Genomic DNA, 25,823 nt, shown 5'->3' with positions numbered 1-25,823 from the left:
ACTGTCTCTCTCTCTCTCTCTCTCTCTCCCCTAGAAATAAATAAATCATTAAAAAAAACTTTAACAATTAAAAAAAAAAAAAAGTAATTGGACATTTAACCGACTGACCCACCCAGGCGCCTGGAGTCGTTAGGTTTTTCTATATAGAATATCATGTCATTTGCAAACAGTGAAAGTTTTACTTATTCTTTACCAGTTCGGATACTTTTTATTCCTTTTTCTTGTCTGATTGTTGTGGCTATGTACTATGTCGAATAAAAGTGGTAAGGATGACATCCTTTCTTTTTCCTGATCTTAGGGGGAAAGCTTTCAGTTTTTCACCATTAAGTATGGTGTTAGCTATGAGTTTCCATATGTGGCCTTTATGTTGAGGTACCTTCCCTCTAAATTTGCTTTGTTGAGAGTTTTTATCCTGAATTTGTAAGTGCTTTTTCTGCATTTATTGAAATGATTACATGGTTTTTATCCTTTCTCTTTTTGATGTGGTGTATCACATTGATTGATTTGCGAATATTGAACTATCCTTGCAATCTAGGAATACATCCCACTTGATCATGGTGAATGATTTTTTTTAAAGTTTATTTTTGAGAGAGAGATAGACAGAGTATGAGCAAGGGAGGGGCAGAGAGAGAGGGAGGCACAAAATCTAAAGCAGGTTGCAGACTCTGAGCTGTCAGCACAGAGCCCAATGCAGGGCTTGAACCCACAAACTGCGAGACTATGACCTGAACTGAAGTCAGATGCTTAACTGTCTGAGCCACCCAGGCTCCCCAAATGATTCTTTTTAATGTGTTCTTGGATGGGTTTGCTAATATCTTGTTGTGGAGTTTTGCATCTATGTTCATCAGAGGTATTGGCCTGTACTTCTCTTTTTTTATGCTGTCTTTTCCTGGTTTTGATAACAGGGTAATGCAGACTTCATAGAATGAATTTGGAAATTTTCCTTTGTCGTCTATTTTTTGGAATAGTTTGAGAAAGATAGATATTAACTCTTCTTTAAATGTTTGGTAGAACTCACCTGTGAAGCTGTCTGGTCCAGGACCTTTGTTTGTTGGGAGTTTTTTGATTACTGATTCAATTTCATTTGCTGGTAATTGGTCTGTTCAAATTTTGTTTTTTCCTACTTCAGTTTTGGGAGGTGCAGGTTTCTATGAATTTAGCCATTTCTTCTATGTTGTCCAATTTGTTGGCATATAATTTTTCATAATATTCTTAATCCTTTGTATTTCTGTGATGTTGGGATGTTATTTCTCCTGTTTCATTTCTGAATTTGTTTATTTGAGTACTTCTTTTTTTTGAGTCTGGCTAAAGGTTTATCAGTTTTGTTGATCTTTTCAAAGAACTAACTCCTAGATTCATTGAACTGTTCTAGTGTGGGGGGGGGTGTGCATGTGTGCGTGCCCATGCACAGTTTTTTTGTGTGTGTGTTTGGTTTTTTTTTTTAGTTTCTATTTCATTTATTTCTGCTCTAATCTTTATTATTTCCTTTCTTCCATTAGTTTTGGGTGTTGTTGGTTGTTCTTTTTCTAGCTCCTTTAGGTATAAGGTTAGGTTGTTTATCTGAGATTTTTTCTTCAGGTAGGTCTGTATTGCTATAAACTTCCCTCTTATAAACTGCTTTTGCTGCATCCTTTAAAATTTTGGATCATTGGGTTTTCATTTTCATTCATCTCCATGTATTTTTTTATTTCCTCTTTGGTTTCTTGTTTGACCTACTCACTGCTTAGTAGCATATTATTTAACCTGGATGTATTTGCATTCTTTCCAGATTTTTTTCCTCATGGTTGATTTCTAGTTTCATAGTGTTGTGGTCAGAAAAGATGCGTGGAATGACTTCTATCTTTTTGAATTTATGGAGACTTGTTTTGTGATGTAATATGTGATCTGTTGTAGAAATGTTCCATGTCACTTGAAAAGAATGTGTGTTCTGCTGTTTTAGGATGAATGTATCCGTTAAGTCCATCTGGTCCAGTGTGTCATTTAAAGCCATTGTTTCTTTGTTGATTTTCTGTTTAGATTAACTATCCATCGATGTAATTACTATCAATTATTTCTTTTATGTTTCTTATTAACTGTTTTATGTATTTGGGTGTTTCTCTGTTGGGTGCCTAAATATTTACAACTGTTATATCTTCTTATTGGATTGTCCCCTTAATGATTATTTAGTGTACTTGTTTGTGTCTTGTTACAATCTTTGTTTTAAAATCTGTTTTGTCCGATATAAGTAGTATCGCTATCCAGCTTTTTTTTTTTCACATCTATTTGAATGATAAATGCTTCTCCATCCCTTCACTTTCNTCTCTCTCTCTCCTAGAAATAAATAAAAACCTTAAAAAAAATAAAAAAAAATAAAAAAAAAATAAAAAATTGTGTGTTCCAGTAATTAAAATAATTTGAGCAAAAAAAATGGCACTCTGATTAAACTGCATTTTATAGCTTGCAGGATTCCTTGGGCCAGCTTGATTTATACTCCAGATTTCACTGTTGTTTTACACAGCTTCTTCCTTCACCAGAATGCAAGCTCTTTTCCTTCCCTGCTAGCCAGATAGACAGATGGGAGAGGCAGCCATGGCCTTCACTGTCAGTAGTTCTCTGTTCTTTGATGTGGAAAGGGCAACACAATTATTTAAACTTGATCCAACCTCTTTGTATTTTACAAAGTTAAACAGCTAAAAGAAGTCAAATAAGGCAGTGCTTGTGGAATGCACAGTGCATACTGGCGGTACACACCTCACGACTCACCTGCTAGCTTCTCCTGTTTACCTGTTTCTTTTGAAGGCAGTGGATTTTTCTCTTGAATTTGTTTTCTTCAGTTTTGACTTAATTGTATTTCTCAACTTCAGTCATATTGACTTTGTCATACATGGTTGTAGAGAAGCTGAGCGAGGTGCACGAACTAGCAAAGTCCGGTCTCCACAGTGGCTGCCACCAAGTGTCCATCGCTTCACTTTCAATCCGCGTATGTCTTTAGGTCTGAAATGAGTCCCTTTCTAGGCGGTGTATAGGTAAAATGAGTTCCTTTCTAGGGGGTGTATAGGTAGGTCTGGTTTCTTATTCATTCCATCATGCTTTGTCTTTTGATTGGAGTGTTTAGCCTATTTATATTCAAAGTAATTATTGATACGTATGTATTTATTGCCATTTTGTTTTATGTTTTATGGCTGCTTTTATAGTTTTTCTCCATTCTTTTCTTCTCTTGCTCTCTTCTCTCACTATTACTTGCCTTTCTTTAGTCATATACTTGGAATTCTTCTCTTTATTTTCTGTATATCTATTAGTGGTTTTGATTTGTGGTTACCATTAAGTATGTATATAACCTCTTTGCATATGGCAGTCTGTATTAAGTTGATGGTCACTTAAGCTTGAACCCATTCTTTTTTTTAGTTTATGTATTTATTTTGAGAGGGGGAGAGAGGAAGAGAGTGCAAGCCAGGGAGGGACAGAGAATGAGGGAGAGAGAGAGAATCCCAAGCAGTCTCCATGCTGTCAGTGCAGTCTGATGTGGGGCTTAATCTCATGAATCGTGAGATCATGACCTGACCCAAGATCAAGAGTTGGATGCTTAACCGACTGAGCCACCCAGGCTCAGAACCCATTCTTTACTCCTCTCCTCCTTATGTTTTAGGTATATGGTGGCATACTTTACATCCCTTTATTTTGTGAATCCCTTAAGCGATATTTACAGGTAACTTGTTTTATTGCTTTTTTGATTTCTACTTTTCTTATTCTTGCTTATGGTCTTTTCACTCAAAGAGTCCCCTTTAACATTTCTGGGAAACTCTGTATCTCTCCTTCTATTCCAAATGATAGCCTTGTTAGGTCTAGTGTTCTTGTCTGCACATTTTTTCCTTTGAGCACTTTGGATATATCATGCTATTCTCTTCTTGCCTGCTAAGTTTCTGCTGAAAAATCTGCTGACAGCCTTATGGGCTTTCTCTTGTAGGTAACTGATTTCTCCTGGCACTTTGAATTTTTTTCCTTTCTCACTATTTTTTGCCATTTTAATTACTATGTGTCTTGGCGTAGACCTTTGGTTATATTTTGTTGGGAGGTCTGGATTTCCATTTCCTTCTCCAGATTCAGGAAGTTTTCAACTATTTCTTCAAATATATTTTCTGCCCCCCTTTTCTTTCTCTTGTCTTTCTGGGATCCCTGTAATGCCAGTGTTCTTACATTTGATGGTATTGCTAAATTCCCTAACTGTTCTCATTTTGCATAAATTTTTTCCCTCACCTGCTCATCTTAATTACTTTCACTTACTCCATCCTCTAGGGTCAGTGATTGGTTCTTCTGCTTTGTCTAGCCTACTGTTTATACTATCTAAGTATTTTAAATTTCATTCATTGTATTCTTCATCTCCAATTGATTCTTTTATATCTCATCATTAGGGGTCTCACGTCTTACACTCTTCTGTCAAATCCAGTGAGTATCTTTATGTTCATTACTTTAAATTCACTATCAGGCATATTACTTACCTCTGTTTCACTTAGGTCTCTTGCTGTGATTTTCTCCTTTATCTTTTCAGTTTGTCTAACTCTCTGTGTCTGTTTCAGTGTGTTAGGAAAGTCAGCCTGTGTCCTGTTCTTTAGAGTATTGGCCTTATTTTTTTTTTTAATGTTTATTTATTTATTTTGAGAGACAGAGAGAGCAAAAGAGAGTAGGGGAAGGGAAGAGAGAACGAGGGAAAGAAAGAATCTTAAGTAGGCTCTGTGCTATAAGACAGGGCTCGATCTCACAAACGGTGAGATCATGAGCTAAGCCAAAATCAAGAGTCAGATGCTTAACCCATTGAGCCACCCAGGTGCCCCTAGAGTACTCGTCTTGTAGAGAAGTGGTCTTGTCAGCCCTGCCACGCAGTGTCCCCTATTTATGACAACCTGGTGCTTCAGAGCGCGTCTCCGGTGTGTAATGCCCGTGCCCTGCTGTGTGGCTGAGCCACGTTCTCCTTCAGCCCAGCGTCTGCAACGGCTTTCTTTGCCTCTTACGGGCAGCTTTCCCCCTGTGGTGTAGTGGGCCAGTGTGGAGACGCCTTGGGCTCCAATCGAAGCAGAACCAGCATTTGCCAGCAATGCAGTAGCACCAGACTGCAGCATGCTCTCCCTGTGTTGTCCCCTGAGCAGCTTTCACTGGTTTGTAGAGCCTGCAGGCGGACCAGTTGTCTGCCTCCAGCCCACTGCTGGGGCCTCCATCTGACGGTGTGTGCGTGGCGCAGAAGTCGCCTTGGAGTGGCGCTGGCCACTGTAGGGGCTGCTTGCACGCTACCAGGCGTGGGGCGCCATCCTTTATGGGCCTGGCCGAGCGTGTATTGGAGGGGGCGGACGAGCGGGAGCACAGCGGAGGGCAGAGGGGCAGGCATTCTAGCAAGCTTTGGGTGCCACCGTCGTCCGGGGGCGGGGCCTGCAGCATCCAGACTCCGTCGCGCCGGCTAGAGGGCTAGACTGGCGGGGCACAGCGTGCGGGGGTGGAGGAAGCGGCGTGCGCGAGGCCCGGAGGCGGCTGTGTGTTTCCGTTGGGGGCGGGGGAGGGAAAGGGCACCTGCCGATTCCTGTACTCCCGGAGGACGGCTGGCCAGGTGCCGGCGAGGGCTGGAGGCCTGGAGCCAGGAGCTAGGCTGGAGCTGAAGTGGGGTGAAAGCTTGAGGACACACTGGTCACCCTGTGCCCAGGCCCCGTCGCACTGCCTGTGGGCGTGCAGGGCTGACTGGGAGCGTGGGGCCAACGTTGCTGTCGGGAGCTGCCTGGTGCCAGGATAAGCCAGGAGCCTGGCTTCGTGCAGGCCGGCGGGGAGCCTGAGGCCGCGAGGTTGCCCGGAGCCCCTGGAGCCTGCTGGTGCCCGCTGGGCCGGGGACTTGGGTGTGCGGGCGCCACCTGCGGCCACGAGAGCCGACAGGCACGGGGGCGGGCGGGAGGCTTGGCTGCGCGGGCTCTAGCGAGGCGCCGCTGACGGGTGTGGAGTCCCACAGGCACCGAGGTGGGCGGGGGCCTGGGCTCACGGGAGCCGTTCAGGGCGGTGAGAGCCCCCCGGGGCTGGGGCAGGCTGGCCTGGAGTCGGCCGTGGAGTCCGACGCTTCACTCAGCTTCTCTCACAGAAACGCTCCCGTTCTCCATGCTGAGGTGTCTGGGCTCCGCGGAAAGAAAAGAGGCTGTGAATCTATCCATCCTCCTCAGTGGGCCTTTTCTTATATCTCACCTTCATCCAGGTGGCGTAATCCCTCACCTAGAGTCCTTAGCTCTTGTGAACGTGTTGTCAAGTATAGAGAGGTCTTAAAATTGATATTTCTGGGAGGGTACAGGCGCTAGAAATTCCTATGCCACCGTTTTGCTGACATTGATCCTCCAATATAAAACTAGTACAAGTAGTTTTCGCCAACAAGTACGGCGTTTGTAATACACTTCTTATCACGCTTGTTATAATCCGTGGGTATTTTAAAGATTCCATTTGTCACTTAAAATGTATTAAGTCATATTTCCTTATGTATTAACTAGGTAGGCATTCATTTCCCTAGATAGAACTTGGGCAGTTTTTAAAAAATTTGCCAGAGCTCAGGTTACATGAAAGCCCATGTTTCTAGTAACTTTGAAGAAACATGTGAAGCTTACATATTTTTCAGCAACTTTACTATATATGTGTCTGTGCATGTGGAGATGTATGCATATATGTGTACATTTTATGTGATTATATACATACAAAACCTATGTGTATATCTATCTATTTAATATATAAAAAATATAAAAATATATTTTTAAATGCAGGGCAGTGTTCTTTACAGTCAACATCAGAACTTCTGACTGAGGTTAGAAGATGCTTTATATCTAGGAAAACATTCCATAATGGTTATTAGTAGGTGTCGTACTCTCTCCATGTTCACTTTCTTCAAATGTCTTGTTCTAAGTAAAATATTAAAGAAGAGACTTTTTAAGACATAAATAACATCTGCTCAATGTTTGGATAATTTTTAAGACTTGAAATTAAACAAAAAAACATTGAAACTAAGCTGATTTCTGTTCCATTTCAATATTATTTAAATTACATCATGAAGACGAAACTCAGTAGAGTCTCTGTTTCACTTAGACCTATTGGCAGTTCCCTGTATTTTATTTTAAATTATTCAGTAAAAGGGAACCAGTTTTGAAGTTTAAAGACTATTATTTTTCTGTTCATTCAGACCCAGCTTTTTGAGGCTGATTTACAATAATATCATTTTTTAAATGATATTAATGTGGCTATTTAAAAAAAGTGATTGCGGGGCGCCTGGGTGGCTCTTTCAGTTGAGTGTCTGACTCATGATTTCGGCTCAGGTCACAATCCCAGGATTTTGGGATTGAGCCCTATTTCAGTCTCCACACTGAGCATGCAGCCTGCTTTAAGACTGTCTCTCTCTCAATAAAAGAGATTCCCAGAGAAAAATGAAAGGACCTCGTGATCACTAAACCAACCTTTCAAGAAATTTTAAGGGGGCTATTTGAGTGGAGGAAAAAACCAAACCAAACAAAGAAGACCAAAAGCAACAAAGACTAGAAAGGATTTGAGTGGACAAAAAACCAAACCAAACAAAGAAGACCAAAAGGAACAAAGACTACAAAGGACCAGAGAACATCACCAGAAACTCCCAACTCTATAGGCAACACTATGGCACTAAATTCATATTTTCCAAAAATCACTCTAAATGTAAATGNTCTCAGAAATAAAAACATTAAGAATAAATAAATAAATAAATAAATAAATAAATAAATAAATAAATAAATGTAAATGGACTAAATGCTCCAATCAAAAGACATAGGGTATCAGAATGGATTAAAAACATAACAAAACAAAACAAACAAGACCCATCTATATGCTGCCTGCTAGAGACTCGTTTTAGACCTAAAGACACCTGGAGATTGAAAGTAAGGGGATGGCAAACGATTTATCATGTTAATAGACATCAAAAGAAAACTGGAGTAGCCATATTTCTATCAGACAAACTAGATTTTGATGTTTATTTATTTTTGAAGAAGAGAGAGCAAGCCAGGGGAGGGTCAGAGAGAGAGGAGAACAGAGGATCCAAAGTGGGCTCTGCACTGACAGCAGCGAGCTCAATGCAGGGCTCAAACTCCCAGACTGTGAGATCATAACCTGAGCCAAAGTTGGATGCTGAACTAACTGAGCCACCTCGGTGCCTGCAGAGAAACTAGATTTTAAAACAAAGACTGTAACGAGATGAAGAAGGGCATTATATCATGTCTCATAATTAAGGGGTCTGTCTACCAATAAGGTCTAAGAATTGTAAATATTTATGCCCCCAATATGGAAAACCCAAACATATAAGTCAATTAATCACAAACATAAAGAAACTCATTGATAATAATACCATCATAGTAGGGGACTATTTATAGCAATAGACAGATCACCTAAGCAGAAAATCAGCAAGGAAACACTGGCTTTGAATGACACATTGGACCAGATGGACTTAACAGTTATATTCAGAACATTTCATCCTAAAGCAGCAGAATACACATTCTTTTCAAGTGCACATAGAACACAAATGAATCCTCAACAAGTACAAAAAGATTGAGATCGTACCTTGTGTATTTTCAGAGTACAACACTATGAAACTAGAAATCAACCACAAGAAAAAATTTTGAAAGATCATGAATACTTTGAGATTAAAGAACATTTTACTAACGAATGAATAGGTTAACCAAGAAATTAAAGAGGAAATGAAAAAGTACATGGAAGCCAATGAAAATGAAAACATGAAAAAATGAAAAGTCTAGGATGACCTAGATGACCTCTAGGATGCAGCAGAGGTGGTCATAAGAGGGAAGTATATAGCATTCCCAGCCTTCCTACAGAAGGAAGAAATGTTTCAAATACACAACCTAACCTTACACCTAAAGGAGCTGGAAAAATAATAGCAAGTAAAGCCCCCAAACAGCAGAGTAAGGGAAATAATAAAGATTAGAGCAGAAACCAATGATATTAAAAAAAAAAAAAAAAGGAACAAGATTAACAAAACCAGGATCTGGATCTTTGAAAGAATAAATAAAATTGATAAACCCCTAGGCAAATTTATTAAAAAGGCAAAGGAAAGAACCCAAATAAATAAAATCATGAAAGTGGAGAGATCACAACCAACACTGCAGAAATACAAACAATAATAAGAGAATATTATGAGCAATTATATACCAACAAATTGGACAGTCTGGAAGAAATGGGACAAATTCCTAGAAACATAAAACTACTAAAACTGAATCAGGAAGAAATAGAAAATTTGAACAGAGCCATAACCAGTGAAGAAATTGAATCAGTTATTAGAACTCTCCCAACAAACAGGAGCCCAGGGCCAGATGGCTTTCCAGGGGAATTCTATGAAACATTTAAAGAACAGTTATTAACACTGATTCTTTTGAAGCTATTCCAAAAAATAGAAAGGGAAGGAAAACATCCAAACTCATTCTACAAGGCCAGCATTACCTTGATTCCAAAACTAAAGCCCCCAGTATAAAGGAGAACCACAGAACAATCTCTTTGATGAACATGGAGGCAAAAATTCTCAACAAGATACTAGCAAACCGAATCCAACACTACATTAAAAGAATTATTCATCATGAACAAGTGAGATTTATTCCTGGACTGTAGGACTGGTTCAATATCCACAAATCAATCAATGTGATATATCACATTAATAAAAAGGATAAGAACCATATAACCTCTTGATAGATGCAGAAAATGCATTTAACAAAATACAGTATCTTTTCTTGATAGAGACCCTCAAGAAAGTAGGCATAGAAAGAATTTGCCTCAACATCATAAAGGCCATATACAAAAGACCCACAGCTAGTATCATCCTCAGTGATATTAGGATCAGAGCTTCCCCCTCACGTCAGGAAGACAACAGGGATGTCCACTCTCACCGCCATTCAACACCGTGTTGGCAGTCCTAGCCTCAGCAATCAGACAAAAAGAAAGAAAAAGCATACAGATTGTCAAGAAAGAAGTCAAACTTTCACTCTTCGCAAAGTGAAAACCCTGTTTTCCTTTTGGAAAACCCAAAAGACTACACTAAAAAAATTCTAGAGTTGAAACATGAATTCAGCAAAGTTGCAAGATATAAAATCAATGTACAGAAATCAGCATTTCTATACATCAATAATGAAGCAGCAGAAAGGGAAACCAAGGTATCGATCTCATTTACAATTGTACCGAAAGCCATAAATACCTAGGAATAAACATAACCAAAGAGGTAAAAGATCTGTATACTGAAAACTATAGAAAGCTTATATAGGAAATTGAAGAAGACAGAAAAGAAATGGAAAAGCATTCCATGCTCATGGATTAAAAGAACAAATACTGTTAAAATGTTTATACTACCCAAAGCAATCTGCACATGCAGTGAATTCCCTATCAAAATAATACCAGCACTCTTCACAGAGCTAGAACAAACCATTCTAAAATTTGTATGGAACCAGAAAAGACCCTGAATAGCCAAAATAATATTGAAAAAGAAAACCAAAGGGGCCCTGAGTGGCTGTCAGTTAAGTGTCTGACTTCAGCTCAGGTCACGATCTCAGTCTGTGGGTTCGAGCCCTGCGTTGGGCACTGTGCTGACAGCTCAGAGCCTGGAGCTGCTTCTGATTCTGTGTCTCCCTCTCTCTTTACCCCTCCCCTGTTCGTACTCTGTCTCTCTGTTTCTCTCTCTCAAATAAACATAAAAAAAAATTTTTTTTCAAAAAAAGAAAGAAAACCAAAGCTGGAGGCATCACAATTCTGGACTTCAAATTGTATTACAAACCTGTAATCATCAAGACAGTATGGTACTGGCTCAAAAACAGATGCATAGATCATTGGAACAGAATAGAGAACCCAGAAATGGGCCCATATATATATAACCAACTAATATTTGATAAAACAGGAAAGAATATCCAATGGGGGGAAAAAAACAGTCTCTTCAGCAAATGGTGCTGGGAAAACTGGAAAGAGACTTGCAGAAGAATGAACCTGGACCACTTTTTTACACCATACACGAAAATAAACTCAAAATAGGTGAAAGACCTAAATGTGAGACAGGATACCATCATCCTTTGGAGAAAATAGGCAACAATCTCTTTACCCTTGGCCACAGCAATTTCTAACTAGACATGTCTCTAGAGGCAAGGGAAACAAAAGCAAAAATGAACTACTGGGACCTCATCAAGATAAGAAGCTTCTGCATGGTGAAGGAAACCATCAGCAAAACTAGAAGCCAACTGATGGAATGGGAGAAGATATTTGCAAATGACATATCAGATAAAGGGTTAGTATCCAAAATCTACAAAGAATTTATCAAACTCAACACCTAAAAAACAAATAAGCCAGTGAAAAAATGGACCAAAGACATGAATGGCTAACAAAGAAGACATCCAGATGGCTAACAGATGCATGAAAAGGTGTTCAACATCACTCATCATCAGGAAAATACAAATTAATTAAAACACACACACACACACACACACACACAATGAGATACCAGCTCACACCTGTCACAATGGCTAAAATTAACGCAGGAAACAACAGATGTTAGAGAGGATGCAGAGAGAAAGGGGAACCCTCTTAAACTGCTGGTGGGAATGCAAACTGGTGCAGCCAGCCATTCTGGAAAACAGTATGGAGTTTCCTCAAAACAGTTAAAATTAGAGCTAGCCTGTGGCCCAGCAATGGCACATTGAGGTGTTTATCCAAAGGATACAAAAATGCTAATTTGAAGAGGCACATGCACCCCAATGTTTATAGTAGACTATCAACAATAGCCAAGCTATGGAGAGAGCCAAATGCATGGATACAGAAGTGATACACACACACACACACACACACACACACACACACACACACACGGTGGATTATTACTCAGTAATCAAAAAGAATGAGATCTTGCCATTTGCAACAACAAGGATGAAGTTAGAGTGTATTATGCTAAGTGAAATAAGTTAGAGAAAGATAATATCATATGCTTTCACTCATGTGGAATTTAAGAAACAAAACAGATGAACATAGGGGTAGGGAAGGAAAAAATAAGTTAAAAACTGAAAGGGAGGCAAACCACAAGAGACTCTTAAATTCAGAGAACAAAACTGAGGGTTGCTGGAGGGGTGTTGGGTGGGCAGATGGGCTAAATGGGTGATGGGCACTAAGGAGGGCACTTATGGTGAGGAGTGGGTGTTATATGTAAGTGATGAATCACTAAATTCTACTCCCAAAACCATTATTACACTATATGTTAACTAACTTGGATTTAAATAAAATTTTTTAAAAATTCTCTTTCTCCCTCAGTCCCTCTCCCACTTGAGCACTCACTATATATAAATTTTTTTTTTAATTTTTAAAAATTTAAATAAAAAAAGAAAAGTTCAGTCTTGGCATTATTTGGATTTTTCATGATAAATTATTCTGTCATTCTTACTGTATTTTTGTTATCTCATTTAATATGGGGTTAAAATTATTTTTAACCTTGTGAAATATAAAGCACATAAAAATTGTACAAAATAATAACATCAGCTCAGTGATTTATCACACAGCAAACACCCATATCATTACATAGCTTAATCAGTAACATTTAAAGAATAGAACATAGCACCTCAGACGCTCTGCTGTGCCCGTCCCAGACCCTGCCCCTCCCACTCTGAAAAGTGACGGGTATCTCCATATAAATGATGAATCACTTCCTAGCTTTTCTACATACTTTAACCCCATAACCAGGCATCCCTAAACACTATAGTTTAGTTTCGCATTCTTTTTAAACATCGTATTGGTGGACATGTACCGTGCCTGCTGTTTTGTGTCTGGCATCTTTTACTCTATGTTTGTAGCAGTTGTTAGTGTTGTATGTAGCTCTGGTTTGTTCATTTTCACTGCTGTGTTGTGGTCTAACCATACAATGGGATATTACTCTTGACTCAAGAAACTGAGGTACGTTTATTACAGACCCTAGAGGAAGTACATAGCATACCTGGAGAGGCCACCCAGGGAAGTCGAGACAGGGTACAGGCAGAGGGAGAGGCAGGATCTGGGCACGTGCTTATTAGGGTCTGTGGGTGGAGTGTTTTGGGGCTCATGGGATAAGGCCAGATTGGTCAATTCAAACCAAAGAGTAGGGTCTTCGGTAAATTCCATGGGAGTCTATGTAGGGGGGTGCTAAGAAGAAGGCCTTGGGAGGTGGGGGAGACTGTTTATCATGAGGACTTTTGGGGAAGTCCTGTCAGGAACTTAGATTTGCTTCCATGTACTTGTGTTAGAGGCTAGTGTCCGTTTTCCGGCCCCATGGCCCCATGGCCACACAAGATGGACGCCGAGGTAGCAGTGCTGCACAGTCGCTTAGTGAGAGTCTGAACAGTGTTTTTCAAATAATTTATTTAGTCAATTTCAATAATTTTCATTGAAATCTAATTATTAGGCTGGAGAGATCTGACATCTTTAAAATGTTTACTTTTCAAATAATTTCTCCATTTAGGTCTTTGTAATTTCTTTAAAATACTTTTTAGTTTTAAGTTGAGAGATCTGCATGTCTTTTTTTGCATTTATTCCCACGTGTTAGATGTTTCTGATGGCATACAGCATCGTTTTCAAATTTTGTTTTCTACTTGTGCTTTTCTTGTATATAGATAGACAATTGAATTTTAGATAGTGATATTTATCCACTGACCTTATTAATAAACTTACTTTTTCAAATAGTCCTCTGTAGATTCTTTTGGGTTATCTAAATACACATTTATCTTATCTGCAGATAATGACTCTTTCTACACAATTTTTATGCTTCTTTCTGTTTGTTTTCTTGCTTCATTACACTGGCTGTGATGTCCAGTTCAGTGCTGAACAGAAGTGGTGATATAGTAGGCATTTTTGTTTTTTCCTGAATACACAGGGTCAAAACTTTTCACAGCCTGCCATTATGTATGATGTTTGCTATAGGATTCTTGTAAATACTCCTTATCAAATTAAGGAGTTTTTACTTTTGTGCCTGGTCAGACTATGAATTTTTATCAAAATCCATCAATCAAAAAGTCATGATTGAGGTTTGAATGTTAAATCATCTGAAATTAACTCCACTTGATTGTGATGTATTAACCATTTAAAGCATCACTGGATTTGATTTGCTAACCACTAGCTAAGAATTTTCACACCTGTATTAATGAGAAGGATGAGGTTTGTATTCTTAAAAATAATGTCTCTGGGGGCGCCTGAGTGGCTCAGTCAGTTGAGCGTCCAACTTCAGCTCAGGTCATGATCTCATAGCTCATAAGTTTGAGCCCCACCTCAGGCTCTGTGCTGATAGCATGGAGCCCACTTCAGATTCTGTGTCTTCCTTTCTGTCTGTCTGTCTGTCTCTCTTCCTCTCTCTCTCTCTCTGCCTCTCCCCCGCTCACTGTCTCTCAAAAATAAAACATTAAAAAAAAATAATGTCATTGACTTTGTTAGCAAGGTTAAGCTGACTTTATATCACAAGTTCAGATGTGTTTTTCCCCCTCTCGAGTTTATGAGATTGGTATTATTTCTTTATTAAACAATTGGAGAAATTTACTAGTAAAGCCAGCTGCATTTAAAGTTTTCTGATAGGGTTTTATTAAACCTTTCTACTTTTTCAATAAGTATAAGATTATTTTGATTTTGTGTCACTTTTGATAAGGTGTTTTTTTTTTGAGGAATTTTTCATTATATTCTTAATGATTTTTGGTTATTTTGGCTATCGAGAGAGGTGTGTTAAAAGTTTTTTACTATAGAGGCGCCTGGGTGGCTCAGTCGGTTAGGCGTCCGACTTCAACTCAGGTCATGATCTCACGGTTCGTGGGTTCGAGCCTCGCATCGGGCTCTGTGCTGATGGCTAGCTCGGAGCCTGGAGCCTGTTTCAGATTCTGTGTCTCCCTCTCTCTCTGGCCATCCCCTGCTCACGCTGTCTCTACCTCTCTCTCTCAAAAATGAATAAAACATTAAAAATTTGTTTAAAAAAAAGTTTTTTACTATAGTTGTAGATTTCTCCATTCCTTATTTTAGATTATTAACTTTTGCTTTATATTGTTTTGAAGTTATGTTATTGGTTGCATGAAAATTTAGAATAAGAGTATATCGCTGGTGGATTAAGCCCTTTATCATTAAGAAATGTTCTTTATTACTTCTGATAATGTCTCTTGCCTTAAAGTTTGCATTGTCTGCTTTCTTTTGATTAGTGGTATTTTTATTTTCACTTTACTTTTGATGATTCTCTGTTCTTAACTTAAGGTGTGTCTCTTGTAAGCAATACAAAGGTGAGTTTCAAACTGAGCGTAGATATCTCTAGAATACCCTGCCCCAGTCTGGTTTAGTCTCCACCCTGAATTCTTGTATTCCTTTATAAGAGTTCTTACTATTATATAGATATATACTGTAACTTAATTTACTGGTCTGTGTCCCTTGTAAGGCCATGAGCCATAGGTGGTTTTCCTTTTTTAGCTCCTGTATATTTGGGATATAATGTCTGATATCTAGTAGACATTCAACAAAAGTCAGTGGTTTCCAGATCATTATCTTGAAGCCCTCGCAGTCTCAAGAGCCAAGTCTCCAGGCTCCTTTTTTGGGGATGGGGCTGGGGGCAGAGGGGCCCTGGGCAGGCAGGGCTTCAGGCCCTCTCTCTCCACTGCAAGCAGAAATGCTCTTTTATAAGTCAAAGATAGAATGAAAGATTCTACCAGAAGAAAGGGATCTTGTACTTCAATGTTTTTAAATTATTTGTCCAGGCCAATGGCTTTCCACCTCAGAACCAGAACTTCGGAAATTTATTTTACATTGTTTACAGAAACACGTTGCATGAAACAATCCTTGCCTTTATTATGTGTATTGCCCTTTACTAGTTTTTGGTTCTCTCTTTTTAAATAAGGGTCATGATCCACTAAACTGATTTCAGTTGACCTCAATTTGAAAAAAAAGTCTTGGTGAAGTGGGTTTTGCTATCCATAAAAATTGCTTTCAGATTTTCACTTGACAGTTTTCTAGCTCTGTGATCTCAGATCTTTCGTTTTCCTATCTATAAAACAGAGAACATGCCTATCTTTCAGGGTTGTTGTGAGGATTAAATGTGATAATGCTGGGGTGCCTGGGTGGCTCAGTGGGTTAAACATCTGGCTCTTGATTTCGGCTCGGTCATGATCTTGCATTTCACAGGGTTGAGCCCTGCATCAGGCTCTGTGCTGACATTGTGGAGCCTGCTGATATTCTCTCACTCCCTCTCTCTCTGCCCCTCCCCTGCTCATGTGCACGTGCTCTCTCTCTCTCTCTCAAAAAATAAGCATTAAAAAACCTATTAAGTGTGATAATGCTTATAAAGGAATTAATGTAGTGCCTGATATATAGTTAAAAACAAATGTTCTGTGTTCCTTGGGGAACAAAGCTTAAACATACTCTACTAGGTCTGTAGAATTTTTCTCACCACTAGAGCATATAAGATGAAAAAATATATAGAAATACTTTTACCTATTACAAATTAAAATTGTTTTAGTAGTTAAGTTAAAAATGAGACTATGGATATAAATCCAGTTTTATTTAAAATACCATAAATAATTAGAAGTGACAACAAGCTAATGAAAAGTTAGGTTAAAAAATCAGTTTCGAACTGAAGAATTTAGTAACTTACTGCCTCCATTGGAAGAAATCAAGTGCTTAGCCTTAGATAGCACCAGGGACACTTTAAAATTTTTTTGAAAATTCAGATTTAAGGAAGCAACCAACAACATAAATAGGCTAAAATGAAATAACTTTTTTTTATGCTTTATAGGTGTGTTGAAGTTGTGAAAGCCTCTCAGTATGTAGAGCTAGCGAATGATCTGGAAATAAACAAAGCAATTACATACTTGAGACAAAAGGACTTTAACCAAGTAAGTTTTTTAAAGTTTTAGATGTCTTGTATGTTAATTGGTCAAAGCAATAATATTGGGAAACCGTTTTTAGAGTATTATTTTCTGTGATTATTCTGAAGTTGAGTGGGATTTTTGTGTTAACATAATTTCCATTAATTTTACCACTACTGTTTGTCCCGTTTGTCCCAGTGCAAACGCTTTTCATGTAAAGCATGGTTCCTAAATGACTAAACCATATTCTAGTCCAGAGATCAGCTTTTCCCCTAGAGCTTTCCAGACTGTTGTCCAGACCTGTCAGGTGCTTTAGAATCAGGGAAGGCCAAGAGCCCAGCTAGCAGCGTGATGCTTCCTTCCTCCCGTCTTCACCGGAAAGCTTTCCTGCCAACCGTTTTGTATGTTTGGTTTGCTCAGGAACACCGCATTGGGCCCAGGAGGGTCCCCTGGCTGAGCCCGGTGACAGGCCTCCAGGGCCTCTCTGGCATGACTGCCGCCTTGCTGCCTTGGGCTGAGATGGACAGGTGCCCCCCCTTCAGGAGTCTTTAAAATATTTTGTGTTCCATTTGTATTTTCAAGATTTTAATTAATTTACTTATGTTTTAAAAATGTAATTTCTGCTTTCTTTTCAACATTGCTGCTTTGACTTTGTGTTTCTTTTGTTTGTATATTGTAAGTATGATGAGGTGGGTATAATAAACCTTAGTTGAAAGGACCGCTGTTAGGTTAAAAGGGATTGGGTTGACATAACTCATAATGATGATTTGACGAGGACTACTTTATTTACAATTCAAGTAAAAGAGAAAAATATACACCTTCTAATATGAGGTTATAGTTCTGTAGCCACAGACAGATGCTGAAATCTCAGAGTATGGTTCTTTGTGATGATAGTTCTGTTTTGTAGTCACCTTTGTAGTAGAGAAGGAGTCCGTTAAAAAACCAAAGGTAGATGAAATGAAGCAGTGTGGTCTGAAGGCCAGAGATCGTGTGTGGACAGATGCAGTGGAGTGCAGACACCAGTAGCTAGATGCCATCAGTCAGGAAGAAGGCCAAAATGGAGATACATCTATTTTCCTCATTGTGTGTGGGGGGAAAAAAGAAAACACAACCCAAATTAACAATGTTTTTTTCATTATTTGTTTTGCTATTCATAGCTAAATATAATTTTATTAGGTACACTTTTATCAATTTCACTTGTAAAAGAATTGATGTATAATATTTTATTTTGATTAATTAATTTTTTAAAGATTTTTGTTCTTACATAATCTCCACACCCAACATGAGACTAGAACTCACAACCGCGAGGTCAAAAGTCACATGCTCCGCCAGCTGAGCCACCCAGGCACCCCTATAATCTATTTTATTTCTTTATTTTTATTTATTTTTGAGAGAGAGATAGAGACAGCATGAGCAGGGGAGGGTCAGAGAGAGAGGGAGACACAGAATCCAAAGATAGGCTCCAGGCTCTGAGCTAGCTGTCAGCACAGAGCCCGACGTGGGGCACAAACCCACAAACCATGAGATCATGACCTGAGCTGAAGTCGTACACTTAACTGACTGAGCCACCCAGGCGCCCCTAATCTATTTTATTTTTAAAACAGTAATATTGGGGGTGGCCTATCTGGCTCAATGGGTAGAGCATGTGACTTTTGATCTCAGGGTCATGAGTTCGAGCCCCATGTTGGGTGTGGAGTCTACCTAAAAATTAAAAAACAAATATTGCCTATGCATTCACTGAACATGTAACAGAACAGTTTTAAAAACCACCCATTTCTGGGGCGCCTGGGTGCTTCACTCGGTTAAGCGTCCGACTTCAGCTCAGGTCATGATCTCACGGTTCATGGGTTCGAGCCCCATGTCGGGCTCTGTGCTGACAGCTAGCTCAGAGCCTGTAGCCTGTTTCAGATTCCATATCTCCCTCTCTCTGACCCTCCCCTGCTTACGCTCTCTCTCTCTCTCAGAAATAAATAAAACATTAAAGAAAATTAAAAAAAAAAGAAAACCATCCATTTTAAAGCTAAAAATCCTGAGATTATTCTTTTTATTAGAATAGTTACATAGCACTTTTAGAATAGTTTAGAAATTTAAAACATGAAATATGTTTTTATGCTCTCAGATGTTTTTAAATGAATATTTTAAAGTTCAAAATATTTCTGGTATTTTAAATAATAAGGTTGCATTCTGTTTTATTTATTGTTTGAATTCATAGTAACCTTTTGGGGGGGGAATAATTTGGCATTATATGTAGTCTTAAAGTCTTGTTACCAGTAAGCCACAAATTAATAAAGATGAAAAATTAAAATCTAAGATACTTTTAAAAATTTCTTTTTAAGTTTATTTATTTTAAGAGAGAAAGAGAGAATGTGAATGGGGGAGGGGCAGAGAGAGAGCGAGGGAGAGAAAGAATCCCAAGGAGGCCTTGTGCTGCCTGCAGAGCTTGGCGCAAGGCTTGAACTCGCGAGATCATAACCTGAGCCGAAAAAAAGAGCTGGACGCTTACCCATCTGAGCCACCCAGGCGCCCCATCTGAGACGCTTTATTAATGATAGTCTGAATAGCTGTTTCTTAAAGGAATGATGTGAACTACTGTATGAAGGTCACGACTGTAACGTTCCATTTTTTAAAAATTGTTGTTGTTGTTAGCTTGCTTTTGGTGATCTACTTATGGATTTCGTAAATATCAGAAAACAGTATTTTTTTCTCTACACTTTACTTTTGAGAATTTAATGGATTCGTGAGTTACATCTATTCATGTGCCTTATGTTTTAAATTAACACATTTATTTTGACACAACCTAAAACTAAAATCTAAAACATCTCAATTCTTATTCAAAGTGAACTGCATCTTATAAAAGTTAGAGATTCATGGGGCGCCTGGGTGGCTTAGTCGGTTAAGCGTCCGACTTTCGCTTGGGTCATGATCTCGCAGTTCGTGGGTTCGAGCCCCGCGTCGGGCTCTGTGCTGACTGCCAGCTCAGAGCCTGGAGCCTGTTTCAGCCTGTGACTCCCTCTCTCTCTGACCCTCCCCTGCTCACGCTGTCTCTCTCTCTCTCTCTCCTAAAAATAAATAAAACATTAAAAAAAAAAATTTAAAAAAAAAAAGTTAGAGATTCAAAACAGCAGTGACTTTTACATTAATAGCCATGGACGTTGTATAAAGAGTTAATGAGATAACTGTTATAGGATGAGCAACGTAAGCAATAATTTCTGAGGCGCGTTTTAGGAACTTCTTGGCAATTCTGTAGATCCTTCCAAGAAAGTAAGTGAGAAAGAGAATCTCAAAAATGAGCATATGATGTTGGGGTCTCTTTTCTTCTTTGTGGAATTATGAACTAGTAGCCTAGAAACTTCCAGTGATTTTCTTTAAAATCATAAAACCTTTGAAAAGACGGGCGCCTGGGTGGCTCGGTCAGTTGAACATCCAACTCTTGATTTCTTCTGAGGTCACGATATCGTGGTCAGGAGGCTGAGCCCTGCGTTGAGCTCTGCACTGGGCATGGAGCCTGCTTGGGAGTCTCTCTCTCCCTCTCCCTGTTCCTCTGCCTCTCCCCTGCTCGTGTGTGTGCATGTGTGCTCTCGCTCAGAAAACAAACAAACAAAAAACCTTGAAAAGGAGAATTACTTATATTGTAACCTATATATGTAGAAGTTAGTATTTTTGAAATATTTTATCCTTAAAAAAATTGAATCCATACACTTAATGGTGCTTTATGTGAGGCTTCATTTGAGGTCAGACATTTTCATGTCACACAGCAGCTTTTGAGCATTGTAAAAGCTAACGCTTGGTTTTTGGTTCGACTCAACTCTCTCTAAGAGCAGAAAGTGCCCAGAAGCCAAGCATTTTCTATTCAGTAAATGTATTTTGAAGGAAGGAAAGAAAACCCATTGCCTTCTAAAAGCAGAAGTTCTAGAATTATTTCATAAAGAGCAAATTTGATTGTGTCTTTTAGGTGAAAACCTCACTTACACCCCGTTATGCAGGATAAACACTAAACCGTGTCACAAGATCCATATTTACTACTCGCTGGCTGCCCCTACCCTGCCGTTAAACCTGTCGGTTATGTTCTTAATTTCAGTTCTTGTATTTTGAGTTTTGTTGTATCCTTTGATAAATTTTAATTCTCAAGTGAAATTCTCATTTTGTCATCTGTTTTCTTAAACGTGTGAGCCTCCCCCTTTGTGCCCTTCCCTGGCATAACACTCAAGATACATCGGTCTTTACCCCGACCCTAAGCCTGAATACTGTCATGTTACAATGGTAGTAACTTCCAGATATTTCATTTCTAGGCTGTAGAGACCCTAAAAACGTTTGAAAAAAAGGACAGTAGAGTGAAAAGTGCAGCTGCAACCAACCTCTCATTTCTATATTATTTGGTAAGTTTTGGGGTTTTTTTTTATAACTACGAGGGGATAATGTGCTATTTTTATGTTGCTCAATTTCCCCTTGATGAAGAGCACAGCTAGAGAGACTCTCTACAGAAGACTGGTAGAGAATGTTAGCAGAATGGGGTGTCTAGGGGGTCTGGTCATGACAAGTTCTGGGCTAGGGACTGAGTTTGTGGACATGAGCGAGAGGACCATCTCAGAAGAAGAAGGGAAGGAGAATAACTATGGTGGGAAGCGTCGCTCAGAGGACGGCACAGTGTGGATCTGGGAGGTAAGCTAGAGATCGCTTTCAGCACCATGTTAGCAGTAAAGAAAGTGATGGCTCAGGTGAAATGATTTACATAAGGTACGGTGTCATCTGTAAGAAGCATACTTTGGGCATCTGCCGGATTCCAATCATGAGGAGTTCCAAAAGTCTAAAAGCTCACTAAAAGGGAGCTTTCTTCATTTGGAACAAAGGAGACATGCGGGTAGACTTGGAGGGAAGAAAGAAAGGTGGGCTCAAAGTGGAGAACTATAATAAATTAATGTAGATAATAAGCACTTCAGAAATTCAGAGGAGGCAAGTAACATTTTAATTTTGGGAGCCTAAAGGAATGAACAAAAGCACAGAGAGGAAAGGTGGGAGGGTTTGGGAACATAAGGATCGCTATATTTAGTTAAACTACACTTGCAGTCCCTCTTGGAACTTCTGACTTGTGCGCCATCGGGAATTACTGCCGTGCTGAACTGCTGCTGACAGGGGAGATTATAGCCCTAACGTGTCGTGATGGAAAAGAGATCAGGACCGCTGGTGAAGAACGACTCCGGTATTTTAAGTCTCCTGGCAAGAGAGTGCGGCCAGGTGCAGGTTTAGAGGAGGCTGCAGATTAGGGGAAAGATGCTGAGTTTATGTTTTTCTAAGATTTTTTGTAGCAACGGTGATATATTCAAATGGAAATATCCAAGAAGCATGTGGACCTGATCTTAGATGGGAAATCAGGGTTAGAGATAAAATGTGATGATTGTCTCTATAGAGGCCAAAGCTTTGATAATAGATGTTCATGGGCTGATCGTCTATGTCCTCCTCCCCCAACCAGATTTCTATGTTGAGGCCCGAGTGTGACTGTATTTGGAGGTAGGGACTTTGAGAGATACTTAGGGTTGGATGAAGTCATGAGAGGGGAGTCCCCTGCTGGGCTTAGCGCCCTTAGTAGAAGAGAAGGAACCAGAGCCCTCTCCCTGTCATGTGAGGACACAGCAAGAAGTCCGTCTGCAAACCAGGAAGTGGTTCTCAGCAGACACCACATCGGCCAGCACTTTGATCTTGGATCTCCCAGCCTCCAGAACTATGAGAAATCAATGTCTGCTGTGGAAACCGGGCTGCAGTATTTGCTATAGTGGCCTGAACTAAGACGGTAGAGGGCATCTCCAGGGGTGAGAGTGTAGCACAGAACTGAGAACTGACTTGGGGATTCACATACATTAAAGGGCAAGAATAAGAATCTGATCAAGAAGACAGGAAAAGAACTACAGCCTTTGAAGGAAAGGGGAAAAGAGGCACGAAGAGAAAGTATATAACACTGAACTCAGAGAGGCAGTACAAGAAAACGAAGGCTCAGAAGAGGCACTTTGGCTGGTGAAACAAGCTGGAGACCAGCCTGCATGAAGTTTACTGCGCAGATCTCTTTGGATCAGGACCTCAGTGAGAAGGGTTGGGAGCGTCACTGAGTGGAGGGGGAAATTGGGCTGTGATGCGGTTACCACAGTCCTTGGCCAGCCCTGCCAGACCCCCTGAATTGGAAGGACTGCTCAGCACGCTCCTCCCCTGCGGTGAGGGGACTGGGCCTTTGTACCCCTGCATCACCCAGTCACTGGAGGCAGCCTGCTCACCAGGAAGGGGGCGTGACTTTGGGCAACGCACCTCTTTCTCATGGGGCTCTAGTAATTCAGAGTGGACTGACCGCCGAGGCGGTGGCCAGCAGCGTCCCCGACGCTTCAGAAGGACAGGTCTTGGGGCTGAAGCACAGTCTCCATTACAGTCATTACATTTGAATTTAGAAAATCATTTGTTAGTTTCATGAAAATGGTTTAAGTAGTGACCAGATCTTTACCAAGTTTGATGAATGTATGGGAGGAGACCAAGAAGACTTTTTATAAAGAAAGAAAAACATCTAGGTTTGGTTGACCTGGTAGAGCCGTCAGAGTATCTGATCAATAGTTTCTTGCATGTAGTTCTGAGGAAAATAGTCATTTTGAGGCAGAATAATGGGTCTGGTATGTGACATATATTGAACATATATTATTGGAACCTAGTGTGGGGGTTGTATCAGTTTCTATTGCTCTGTAGTAAGTTGCGCCAACGTGCAGTGGCTTAAAATAACTGCATGTTTCCTCAGATTCTGCCTGAACAGGCCGGGCCCACTTGGGTGGTCCCGCTGCTGATCTGGCCTGGGGTCCCTCTCCTGCTGCCATCACCTGAAGCTTGACTGAGGCTGCGTGGTCCACATGCTTCCCTCGCATCTGATGCTGATGTTGACCAGCATCTCATGCCTCCTCTCCCTTCTCTCACGGGGGGTGCAGGCTTCTTACACGGGGCAGGGTCCACGAGAGGAGGCCCTGGTGCGCTCAGGTGGCTACCTGGCTCCTGTGTGCCTTGAATTTGTTGTTCCCTTACTGGGCAAAACCACCATGGGAGAGAACCATTCAAGGGCCTGAGTACTGGGAGGTGTGACCCGCTGGGGCCACTATTTTGACAGTCTGTCACTGCCTGTATTCAGCGTATCCTTTCCATATGCAAAATGTACTTGGCCCTTCGAGGACTTTCATAGTCTCACCCGTCACAGCATCAGGCTCAAGGGCCATCGTCTGCGTGAGGTCTAGATAGAGACGGGCTTTCTCAGGTGAGGTCCTGTTGATCCTAAGGTCTGAGAACAGGAAAACACACCCTATCTCCCATACACTTCACATCCTCTGATGGGATAAGAATGAGGTAACTGTAATAGATACTCCTGCTCGAAAGGGGCCAGAGGGGGGTGCCCCACACTCACTTGTCTGTGGTGGGTAAGAAATCCAGCTAAGCACGTGTGCTCAGTGCCCCCTGAAGTGAGAGAAGGGAATGACCTTGGGAGGGCTCAGCCCTGACCCCTAGGAGCCGTCCCCCAGGCCTTTGGTCTCTTGTGGCTCTTGGCTCTGCTTTCTGAGAACACTCTTCCTTTTACAGAAAAAATAACCTATATTTGCAGCTGATTAATGTTCTTAGCCTGCTTTCTGCCCTGAAAAATCGGGGACCTAGAGGCTTTCTTTCATTTTGGACTGTGTCCCTTTAATCCACTGGCAATACTTAAACTAGTACAACTCCCTTAAAGACTTGGCAGGTTTTTTAGAAATCTCATTTGGGGTGCCTGCATGCCCCCAGAGCTACAACCACGATCTTCCCCAAGGCAGACAGACCCCTTTCCACTTCGGTGTATGAGGCTGCTGTGGAACAGAGCCCCAAGGAGACTTGGAAGTTTTTGTCTACCTTAAAGAGGGCCAGGCCCTGCCTTCAGTCTTTCTGAGATGCTTCCAAAGGGGACTGCAGCCACACCCTTGATTTGATCTCTACACTCCTGCTGCTAAGAGAAACTAGAGACATGAAAGGATTTTATTTTCCCGCCCAACACGTCCTGGTTTTCGATATTTCTGCCAAATTCTAGTTGGAAGATCTGAAGTTTTCTCTTAAGCTCCTCTCTCGCACTGTACTGTATCACACCCAGTTAAAGCAAATTAATTGGCACTTGTAGTGTCCTGCCTAGGAATCTCCTTGGCCACATGCACAGATTTACTAAGTACACTTCCTGTCTTCCAAGTCAGTGTAGGGGCCAGTTTTCCCTATTGTTTTATGACTGCAAAACATGACTTACCCTTTACCCAGCCTCTGATAACAATTCCTTCCTTCCTCTCCATCCTCCACGAGTGTGGTTCTCATGCTTTTCCAAACTTTGCCTGCTGCCGTGTCCAAAAGACAAGGTTATTTGTTTTGAGTTTTTATGACAGCAGCACCCCACTTAAAAATTTTTTTAAATATTTATTTATTTTTGAGAGAGAGAGAGGGAGAGACAGAGCATGAGTGGGGGAGGGGCAGAGAGAGAGGGAGACACAGAATCTGAAGCAGGCCTGATGTGGGGCTCAGACTCACGACCTTGAGATCATGACCTGAGCCGAAGTCAGACACTTAACCGACTGAGCCACCCGGGTGCCCCATCAGCACCCCACTTTTAAGTATCAATTTTTATATCAGAGTTCAGAGTCCACACAAATACGTGAATGCTCATAACAGCATCGTTCATAATAAACAGAAGTGAGTGGGCACAGCCCAGGTGTCCATCAGCAGTGAATGGATAAACAAAACGTGGCTTGTCCATACAATGGGGTATTACTCAGCTATGAACAGGAATGAAGCACTGATGCATGGTACAACATGGATGAACCTTGAAAACATATGCTAGGTAAAGAAGCCAGACATAAAAGGCCGCGTGTTATATGATTGTGTTTATTATGAAATGTCCAGAATGAACAAGTCCATGGAGATGGGAAGCAGATTAGTGGCTGCCAGGGCTCAGAGCAGGTGAGAGAAGGGGGAGTG

The 25,823-nt window shown here is 40.6% G+C and overlaps 2 protein-coding genes and 1 non-coding gene across 9 annotated transcripts in view; 2 read left to right on the top strand and 1 right to left on the bottom strand.

The window, feature by feature from the left end:
- The window catches only part of IFT88 (intraflagellar transport 88), a 121,714-nt gene that overhangs the window by 46,947 nt on the left and 48,944 nt on the right, over window positions 1-25,823 (top strand). For all 7 annotated transcript variants that reach the window (XM_077745381.1, XM_077745382.1, XM_077745380.1 and 4 more), the window contains 2 exons: window positions 16,757-16,856; window positions 21,119-21,205. In XM_077745381.1, coding sequence (XP_077601507.1) covers window positions 16,757-16,856; window positions 21,119-21,205 — 187 coding nt within the window. The remainder of the gene's footprint in view (window positions 1-16,756; window positions 16,857-21,118; window positions 21,206-25,823) is intronic.
- Window positions 2,732-2,865, bottom strand: LOC144216161 (thymosin beta-4-like). The gene is given in 3 exon segments (XM_077745450.1): window positions 2,732-2,798; window positions 2,800-2,822; window positions 2,824-2,865. Coding segments are annotated over 3 exon segments (132 nt in total).
- Window positions 18,448-18,520, top strand: TRNAK-UUU (transfer RNA lysine (anticodon UUU)). The gene has a single exon. It is a non-coding gene; the product is annotated as a tRNA-Lys (tRNA).

This window comes from Crocuta crocuta, unplaced genomic scaffold, assembly GCF_008692635.1.
Source record: "Crocuta crocuta isolate KB4526 unplaced genomic scaffold, BGI_CrCroc_1.0 scaffold258, whole genome shotgun sequence".
NCBI lineage: Eukaryota > Metazoa > Chordata > Mammalia > Carnivora > Hyaenidae > Crocuta > Crocuta crocuta.
The sequence above is the reverse complement of the archived record's forward strand: the minus strand, read 5'-3'. Positions and strand labels throughout refer to the sequence as shown.